The following is a 10,713-nucleotide window of genomic DNA, read 5'->3' on the forward strand; positions in this document are numbered from 1 at the left end:
GCCCTTTATTTTCATTTTCCTTTTTCCTTTTTGAGGGGAGAAGGGGGTGGGAGTTACCCTGCTCATTGACCAGCTTATTATCGCTTTTGACAAATTACTACGGTTCTTCCACATACCTCAATTTATCCTCGGTTTCATTCAATATCCAGTTCCGAGATAATCCAGGACTAGCTACACGTTCGAGAATGTAACTTCAATTCAGTCTCGCCATTTCTTGACGATTTTTTACAGCTTAGGATAGGCTCTTAAGCTGAATAAAATCATCGCGTAGTAGGATAATACACTTAAAAAAAGAAAAAGAAAAGGGTTGAGTGGGGTGTCCAGTGCTAAATAAATCGCTGAGGAAGAGGTATCAGGAACTCCTTTAAGTCAATGAGAATATACGGCTCTATATCATCATCATCTATCTATCTCAGTCTATTGCCAGACGCCTTAATCCAGTAAGGGGTGGCCACAAAATCCTGCTGCCTATGATCTCCAGTCTTTCAAACGCAGTGTGTCCAGGCATCTCAAAATGATCGGATCTTGAATTTGGCTCTCTATTGTATTTTGTTTTTCTCTTGGAAGGAACTGTTACTGCGGGGTCATGGCCTTTGGTTCCTTCTTCCTCGCATAAAAAAAAAAAAAAAAAAAAATCGCCTCCATGTCACACTGTCCCCGGCCATTTCATTGCCCTTCTTCCAGCTCACACCCCTCTCTCTCATATACCTCTCCACTCCATCCCTCCATCTCATCCTTGGCCTCCCCCTCATCATCTCAGGAGATATCACGGCCCTCACCAATATCCGTCACAGGAACACAGAATAAACAGCAATTTCTCCCCTCCAGCAAAATACCTTCAGCGTTCTTTGCAGTTCACGGAAAATAAATAACACGGAGATACTTAAATGACATGTTGTAGATATGCAGTTCCGTGAATAAACATGTACACACTTACTTCCGTGAATAAAACGCAAAACTGTCGCTCACTTCACACTTCCCTCGCAGCTTAACCTTTTCAGAAAAATTGACGCGTTTTATTTTGGTTTTCTCTTGAGGATTTTATTTACATTTGAAAAACATTACGGTGATGAAGACTATGACCAGCGTTCTCGTCGATTAAGGAAGCTCCCTGACACCTGTTCCTAAGCGATTTATTTTGCTTATTATACGTTTCCATCCCAGTGATGAAGAATATTACCCGCCTTCTCATCGGTTAAGGAAGCTCCCTAACACCTCTTCCTAAGCTGTTTATTTATGCTTGTTGTAAATTACCATCCCATCTGCGTGGCTTATATAATTCTAACATCGCCATACTCTGCATAAGTAAAGCATAATATTATATCACCGTGCAGGATTCACAAATAAATCGCTAAAGAAAAGGTGTTAGGGAGCCTCCTTCACCGACGAGAATACGAGCTTCCATCTAACCCATTAAGATCGAAAATCCTACTCGAAGCTGAATGAAATTGTGCTCTTCAGCCCGAGGACGCCATTTAATCTTAGATCTAGCTTTTACCAGACGATTTTATTCAGGTAAGGAGAGATTTTATGAGCTGGAGGGATGGGATATAACCTTAACACCTTCAATCGAGTGACTTATTCTTATATTCCCTCGCTGTTACCGACGCACGATTTTATTCAACTTTATATGTACAATCGACACCAGAAATCCTGTCGTCTCTCTAATTTTCCTCTCCCTGATTTTTGAAAGTCGTGAATCCTTAGCAACTGCCACTGATTTATTTAGCCACAGTTCGGTGTCAGGACTGGTACATCCAAATAATTAACAAAACAGAAACTCATTTATGCAAAATTAACCCAAGACGACTGATAAAAATGTCTCATATGCAAAAATAAAAAAGACATTCAGAAATTAACAGAAAATACTGATATATGCAAAATTAACAAAGAACGACTGCTACATGTACAAAAAATACATGCAAAAATAAAAAAAAAATATGCAAAAAAATTACATATATGACAAAAAAAAAAGACCGACAAAGGAAAAAAATTGATATGCAAAAAAAAATCATTAATATAAGCAAAAATTAACGAATGAAAAGTGACTCAACTGGAGAGATTAATCCTTCCAGAATCTTATGACTCACTCAGCTGAATAAAATCGCCTGGCTTCAGGTATGGCTGTTCCGACCATGAGGGGGTTACTGGCGACTATTTTACTGTACCAGACTCCTATGAACATTATCAGTTTAATAAAATCGTCTGGCGTCAATCAGAACAGAGCGCTAAACTTGTTCCAGCCATGAAGGGGTTGTTCAATCGTCCCACACACCACAGAACCGCAGACTGTACCACGCGACCTCTCTCACTCAGCAATTTTTTTTTCTCTCTCTCTCTCACTCAGCGATTTTTTGAACGTCACGAATTTCGGTCGTTCCAAAATTCTCAGCATCACACGAACTCCTGGCATCCACAACCTCGAATCTGTCTCTTATTTTAATCTTATTTTTACGCCTCCGTCACACTCGCGTCCTAATCAGAGTTGAACGTTTAACTCTCTCAGGCTCCTATGCCTTACCTGAAAAAAAAAATCGTCAAGAATTAGCTAGAATAGAATGGTAAAGGTGTTCCATTATGCGAGGGTTGATGAAATAGGAACAGGTAGAAGTTCTGTACCACGAGACCCACCAGCACTTAAAGAAAAAAGAAAAAAACAGAGAAAGAAAAAGAAAGAAAGAAAAGGAAAGAAAGAAAGAAAAGGTAAGAAAGTAGTGAATAAATAAATAGATAAATAAATGAGTAGATAGAATATGCTAAGGTCATATGAAAGAAAAAACAGAAAGAAAGAAAAAGAAAGAAAGGAAGGAAAAGTATGATAGAAAGAAAGAAGGATGAGGTAAGAAAGTAATGAATAAATAAATAAATAAATAAAATATAGTAAGGTCATGGTGAAATTAATGATCAAAAATACTTACTCATGTTACAGCAAATGATACGCTGGCAATTTATATATATTTTCTGTGCTCACTGCTGTCCATTTAGCGAGGAGGCCTTTGGAAGCAGGAGAGAGGAAATCTGCTCACCTCCATTCACTCTCACAGCTGGTGTATGTAATTCTCTAGTTCAAAGCAAGGAGGAAACTCAGTAAAACTCAGTAAATTTATTGATCAAAACTGAAACTCGGTAAACATATATCTCAAACATCAAGGGCAGTATTCTAGTACGGATGGGAAGGTTACTAACACCTCTTCCTTACCGATTTATTTCTGATTCTTGAGTCATTCATGCAATCTATGCCGATGCTGAAAAGACGCGAGTAAACCAGGGGATATTAATGAGTAGTTTGGAAAATAAATCGTTAAGGAAGAGGTGTTAGGAACCCTCCCGACGAAAATATAAGCCTTAGACATTGCCTTTTATCTTGTCTTCGTCTATACAGCAGCGTTTTGCAGTGTCTTCGCGTTGATTAAAAGACACATTGAAAAATCTGGAGCAAGGTGTGTTGTTCCGCACGGGGGCTACAGCAATATTTTTCCTTCACAGGAAATATTATATCATTTCCCTTTCATTTTTTTAAACAGGTATAGCAATTTTATTTCCTATCCTTTTAAACTTGGAAAACGGAAAGGAAGTATCTATAAGGGGTAACTTCAGTCAATTAATTCTCGATAATAGAAATAGTGGTCCTTCCGTCACACACACACACACACACACACACACACACACACACACACACATGGAATTATACTCTATCACTCAATTCGGTATTCAAATAGAGGGAAAATTACCAAGTTCAGATGATATAAATTCTGAGTGGATTGAGATAAATACGTCTATCTATCTATCTATTGCCAGACGCCTCAATCCCGTTTGGGGTGGCCACAAACAAATCGCCTCCAAGTCGCCCTGTCCCCCGCCATTTCACCGCCCCGCTCCCAACTCACACCCCCCTCTCTCATATACCTCTCCACCCCATCCCTCCATCTCATCCTTGGCCTCCCCCTCCCTCTTCCCCCCTCCACCTCACTCACATACACTCTCTTCGTCAGTCTTTCACCCTCCATCCTCTCCACATGGCCAAACCACCTCAGTGTGTTCCTCATAACGCTTCCTATCACATCCACATCCACACCACAGCGCTCCTTTATATCCTCATTCGTATCGGTGATAAACCCACATACTTTCCAATCGCTGAACACCCACACACAGACATATTTCTTTTTCCTACCATATTTTGCCGTAATTCCAAGCGCTGTATTTTAGGTGGTATGGGAGGTTTCGTAGCAGATTTTCTCAGCCAATAAATAAATATAGGTAAATAAATAAAAGATAAATAAATAAATAAATGTACTCAATTGAAGGAAAAAAGTTAATGTTCCCAGATGAATATAGCTTTATCTTTTCTTGACCTTTTCACCACGAGGACATCTTTATTGCTTAATTTCTTCTACCAGGCGATTTTATTTTACCAGAGGAGCCTAGCCCAGGGTCCCTTACGCTTCTGATGGGGCATTAAAGGACTGAATGATGGATGATTGATGAGACTTTAAGAATTATTGACGTTTAATTAGCTTTCATCAACCCCTTCACTAATAAGGTGCTCTCCTGTGATGAGCAAAAAATCGTCTGGCAGCTGGAGGGGTTAATCGTCGGGGGAATTAACCCCTTGAGGTATGGAGCGTCTTGTACTTAATTCTTTCCACCTGAAGACGATTTATTCAATTAAGAAGAACACCCCTGTAGTGACGGAGATAAAGGAGGCTATACCTGTCTCCTCTAATCTCGAAAACCCTCTCTTTATTGAACACTATCTCCTTTAATTAATAAGAATAAAACGGAGAAATGCGACACCTGACTGATAATATTAAGTATATCATCCCAAAATCTTAAGAATACTTCGAGGGAAAGTAGAACCATCTAAGACAAGCTAGAAATGATCGAAGACTTTGGTCATTTTTGGCAAGTGCTAAATATAACTGCATGTGCGAAAGATGTGTAATGGTTGGGTTGGTGATCCAGGCAAAATTTATGGAATTTTATTGACCCCCTATATAAAGGTAAGATGGACGTGACGAAATCTGGTCAGCTTTGAAATTTGTGGTTTCTGGTGTGGCAAATGCTGCTTGGTTAAAATATTTGCAGACGGACAGTGTAGAGAGTAAAGAGAATATGTGAGAAGAGCTGGAAGATTATTTTGACAACAATGGATCTTGTAAAATAAAGAAATAAATGAATAAATAAAAGTATGCAGTGTGGAAGGGGTTAAAACAAGTGTAGACAGAATATTTGGAGAAAAGTCGGGAGTAGACGAAACTTGTGCGAAGGACTCCAAGATTATTTCAGCATCTAAGGACCTGGGGAAAAAAAAAAAATATGTACCCAACGGAGCAGGAAATCTGAAGCAGTCTGTATATGGATGTGACTATGAGAGAGGTCAAAACAGGGGCGGCGGGAAACGCAGGGTAAAGGTGGTGAATGATGGAATATTCAAAGCTGATGTATACAGATGATGCTGGGCTGATTGCTGACTGCGAATGGCGCCTTTTGAAGACTGGTTCAGTTTTGCGATTGTGAGCAGTGATGCCCGGAAGTGTACGAATAAACGAGTAAAATGACAATGACCCTCTTTGAAGACAAACTTGTTATTGTACTTAAAAGAGAATTTCAATAGTACTGTCGCCGTTTCTTACCTAACTACCGAAGAGTGTGTTGTTGAGAGATGACTTGAGTGTGATGTGATAGGAATGGAAAGATGTGAAGCTTTGGAAGAGATTACGTACCTCGATGCAGAAATTAAAAAAGAATGGCAATTTGCGAGGAGGAAAGAAATAAAGTGATGCAATGAATAAAAGTGTCCAGTGTTAACAAGTCCTTGATATGGAAGAGGAACCTTAAGTAAGAAGGCTGGAAGAGGCCTGTATGAAAGAGTATTACTTCCCACAGTAATTTACGGGTCCGAACTGGGGTAGAATGAATACAAGTCCTAACAAAAGGCAATGAAAGGGAAACTGCTGAGGACTGTATGGTTATGTTGGGGCGTAGATTCAAAGGGATATTACCACATAATTTTTAGATCTGTGAGGGACGCGGAGTAATGACATTTTATGAGAAAAAAAAGGTAACCGAGTCTAAACGGTATGGTGATACTGTGAGAATGGATTTGACTACGGTGATGACAGAATTAAAGAGTGAATTTAAAGATACGAGGAGGCATAGTGTATGAGTTTGAAGATAGTATGAGGTAGAATGAATAAGTCTAAAGGAGAATGCTGAATAACAGTGAAGGTTGAAGGAGAGAGATGAATAATTCTGAAGGCATGATGAATGAATATAATGTTGGAGGAATGATAAGGCCTGAATTTGAGCGTAAAAGTGGAGATTGAAGATAGGAGGACGTATGGTGAATGACTCTGAAGGAAGAAGAAGGTATAGTGAATGAGTCTTTAGGCAGAATGAGGTATTATTGAATCTGAAAACAGGTGAGCTAAATGGGTGTCTTTTCGCTAGGAATGTTACCACTCCATCACCGTCTCCTCCGTGATGATAAAGACACAAGAAATATGCATCATTAACCACTACCGTCATTGTCCCAGAACAATAACTCTTCCTAATTGCCCATAACGACCATGAATCACCAGTAATTACCCTCTGAGATGATGATATGAATTATTTCGCTTGATGGTGGTGGGAATGAGTCAAGAGAACCGTCTAATCTGGGACCTTCTTCCCGTCGGGCTAGGAGACTCCCTAACACCTCTTCCTTAGCGATTTATTTTCCAAGCTACTCATTAATATCCTCGTTTTTGCTTCATGTATGTTTTTCCCTAACACATCTTCCTTGGCTATTTATTTCCCAAGCTATCCATTAATATTCTCATGTGTGCTTTTTATATCTTTTTAAATATCGACATAGACTGCATTCATAACACAAGAATATAGTTACCGAGCTGAGTCAGAAATAAACCGCTAAGGAAGAGGTGTTGAGTAAGCTTCCTAAAACTACGATAATACCTTCCCTGAGCAACGAGGAAAGTGTAAACGTTAATATACTATTTTCACTCTAACTTGGCCAAGATTTTCGTCCTTTTGCAACTTCGCGTAACTTAATGAAAGAAAATGACAATGTTACGGTTCTTTACTTTCCACAGCACTTCTTCGTGATTAGCATCGTAATCTAGTGCCAGTCTAGTCTTACAGCTCAGCATTCAAGATAGAGAGAGGGGAATTTTAGGCCAAGTTGGAGTGAAATGAGTATAGCATAAAAACATAAGCTATGCATCCTAATGAACTTTGAATTGAAAAGTATATGAGAGAGAGAGAGAGAGAGAGAGAGAGAGAGAGAGAGAGAGAGAGAGAGAGAGAGAGAGAGAGAGAGAGAGAGAGAGAGAGAGAGAGAACAAAATAACGTTACCTGTAGGAAGGAGGAATAATTAAAGATCTCACCTGAGGATGTCTTTTTCGTTTTTTTTTTTTTTCCAGGTGACATGGACTAATTCACTTAACTTAGAGCCCTCCTGCCCGCTCCTAGTGAAGTCAGAGAAATCCCTCCCTCCCTCCTTCACTCCCCCTCTCTCCTTCCTTCCATCATCCAGTCCTTCTTCGGCCCTTCAGGAGCGTAGGGGCCCTGGGCTAGGCTGCGGAGTCCAGACATTTAAGGCAAGAAAACTCTCCAAAGGCAAATACAATCGACTGGAAGCATGGTATCTGTTTTTCTATCTATCTGTGTCTATCTATCTGTCTATCCATCTATCTATCTATCTACCTGTCGATCTATTGCCTGACGCCCTCGACAAAAGGATCTCCAGGTGTTTCTGTTCCTGTTCAGTAACGATCCCTCTTCCCACGACACCCGTCCCTCCTCTACATACCGTCATCTTGCACCTTATTTCTCCATTCATTCTCAGCCTCCTTCTCCTCCTCCTCCTCTCTACTAAGCTCTCCTATTCAGTCTCTCACTCCACTCTCACTCATGCACTTCAACTTCTTCACTTCGTCCACAGTCTCTCTAATTCTCCAAATCACCCTCTCTCTCCTAGTCACTCTCTCACTCATCATTCGCTCCACGTGTCACTTTACTTCTCCCACAAGATCAACCTCTACATCAAATTCTTCACGAATCCTCTCACTTGCCAGTCTCTCCTTCCACACCGCTCCATTAGCACTTTTGAGGTTAACTTCGACAGCCCTTATACAGAAAGCAGTAAAGATGTCCTTAGGCTGGAAAAGGTTGGCAGAAGTAGAAAAATAAAATAAAATAAAGAACTCACCTGTTATATATCCCAAGATGGCCAAGCAACAGTGGAGCAGGCGAAGGTAATCCCGATTCCCTTTTCTCGTCTTCATTTTGTTGGCCTCACTCCACTAGTCCGGCTTTCGTTCCAGGAGACAGAATCTTAGGTGAGGTGACGAGGAAGCTGGCAGGTGTAATGGCATAGTTGCTTCACTGAGAGATTAAATCCATTCATGTCCCTGTCTTGTAATTTACTCCAGTTTATTCCAGGTAACGCCAAGAGATTTTGTTAAACTAAGCGAGAGTCACAAGAGTTTAGAAGTGTTGCTACTGTTTTCATTCATTGTCGTATGGTAGGGATAACTTTTTTTTCCCACGACAAACGACTTTCTCCTTCAGGTAAGAGTCATTTGAGCATGAGAATATCAAGTCCTCATCCTTATCAACACGCGCGAGTCATTTTCACATCCAGTCATCACAAAAGTCAACCGATGCGTGAGTCAGTATGAGTGTGTGCGCGTGGGAGGTTCAGAACTCAACACTGTCATGAGATCAACAAGTTAAAATGTCACACAAGCCTGATTGCTTAAGTTTCGCAGAACAAACAAGTTCATTATAATGTCTGTCATCAATCTACCATCATTGTCACTAGTACCTTAATCGTCTTTTAATACCACCAGGAACCCTTCATGCTCGGGGGATCAATGAGCCGGGGTTCGAAACAGATTTACTGCAACGGGTCGGATGCAAGCTGCGTGGGTGAGAGAGAGCGGCACACCCACCCTCCCTCTCTCACAGCTCAGCGCTGACTGAATAGGAGGCAGGCAGCACGTGGGGGCCCTCAGATAGTAAGGGGCAACTTGGATTCACCTCATCTTCGATCGGAACCTCATAATATCATAGTTTATCCCTTGACACTCTGGAGATCCTCAAAATGCCTCGTCTTCTTTTCGCAGCGCCCATTTTTCTTCTGTTTGATTTTGCAGTTTGTGACTTGAGATGGTTAAGGTGAAAGACGGAAGTTCCTCATCTGTGTGCGGAGAAGGTGGATGGTGCCGTCGTTGTGGGAAGCTGTGAATTTTTAGGCCACTATATCCCAGGCTGCTCAAGAGGATATGAAGAAGTTAATGGTTGAGCTGGAGACTATATATGTAAAAGGATGTTAGACTTGATCTCTTGGCTTTTGTAGCACCATGGTACGAGTATTTCACTGGATGCCTGATCGCTGGGGATGGTGGTGGTTTATGACTCCATCTGAGAGGACCCGCGTTTGAGTCCCTTTGAATACAGTTTCATTTACACCATCCTGTTTGCCCATATAACTAAAATAGGGACCTGGATTAATATGCCGACGGTTGCGTATCGTAGTTTGGAGGAATGATTGTTGGATACTGCCTTGTTAGTTATAGTTATTGGTGTGTCTGGTCGTTCCTTATCCGTACAATACTGTCCACGTTTGTTGGGTGAAATCCCAACACTTGTTCCTTCTCTCGAAATATACTTCCTCGCCATTTCATCCTTCCTCTGTCCCCATCTTCCCTTCTGACATGGTGGCACGCCAAATAAGGCTTCGGTTGCTCTCCTTGTCAGTTACGAATTACGGATGTACAGTGGCATTACAAAACCGACGTAGTACAGGTATTTAGCTGCGTTTAGCACTGCGTATTTAGCATGAGTGAACTAAGGTAAAACACTGTTAATTTTGGTGCCATTAATGCATATTGCTTCTCAGATGGTTACGATCGCTTGTGTATAAAGGTTTCGACATGCTTGCTCGCGTCGGTCTTGGTCACCTAATGGCGCCTCTCCACGATGCTCAAACTCTAGCAGCCTCAGTCTCTTTAACACTGAGGTCACACACTATGACCTCGTCCCAAGGCTTGTTCGGTCCACCTCTCGCAACTGTACCCTAAACGTTCACATCTCTCGCCCTTCGTGCCAACTTGTCATCTTCCAACCTCTCTATATGCATAAACCATCTCAATCTACCCAACATTTAAGTTCCATCCTAATTCTTTGCTGACAATTAAGGTTGATTGAATTTTACGCAGCCACAAGGTAGAAAATAAGTTGTGGAGAGACCCAGTTCTGTCTGGTGATTACAGGTCGATTAGACTGTGAGAGAGAGAGAGAGAGAGAGAGAGAGAGAGAGAGAGAGAGAGAGAGAGAGAGAGAGAGAGAGAGAGAGAGAGAGAGAGAGAGAGAGAGAGAGAGAGAGAGAATGCCAGTGGATCCCCCATCTGTGAGCAATCAGGTGACAGGCAGAAAGGTTACCGTGCGATCATACTCAATAATTCGTCGACGCGTCTGAGTTTCCAGGTAAGGAGGTTTAGTTTTCTTATTATTGACTACCTGAAGATCCTTAAGACAGACAACCAGTATTTTCTAAGGTCCAGAACACGAATCTCAGCTCTCTAATTGCACTACTGGGTGAACAGGGGCAAGGGGGTAACGGACTGAATTTACTAGCCTGACCGGCCAGAGATGGAATTCAGAAGATGAGGGTGTATATTTATGACTGTCGACATCACGAGGGTAGT

General features: G+C 41.3%; 1 protein-coding gene across 1 annotated transcript in view; it reads right to left on the reverse strand.

Moving 5' to 3' along the window:
- LOC145417350 (uncharacterized) overlaps window positions 1-8,387 on the reverse strand; it is a 57,066-nt gene extending 48,679 nt beyond the window's left edge. The window contains exon 1 of the mRNA XM_080286027.1: window positions 8,211-8,387. Within this exon, the coding sequence (XP_080142153.1) occupies window positions 8,211-8,286 (76 nt within the window). The 5' untranslated portion in view covers window positions 8,287-8,387. The remainder of the gene's footprint in view (window positions 1-8,210) is intronic.
- Window positions 8,388-10,713: the final 2,326 nt, after the last annotated feature.

The sequence above is a fragment of the Coenobita brevimanus genome, chromosome 110 (genome assembly GCF_032717465.1).
Source record: "Coenobita brevimanus isolate Jiangsu-jjx chromosome 110, ASM3271746v2, whole genome shotgun sequence".
Lineage (NCBI taxonomy): Eukaryota > Metazoa > Arthropoda > Malacostraca > Decapoda > Coenobitidae > Coenobita > Coenobita brevimanus.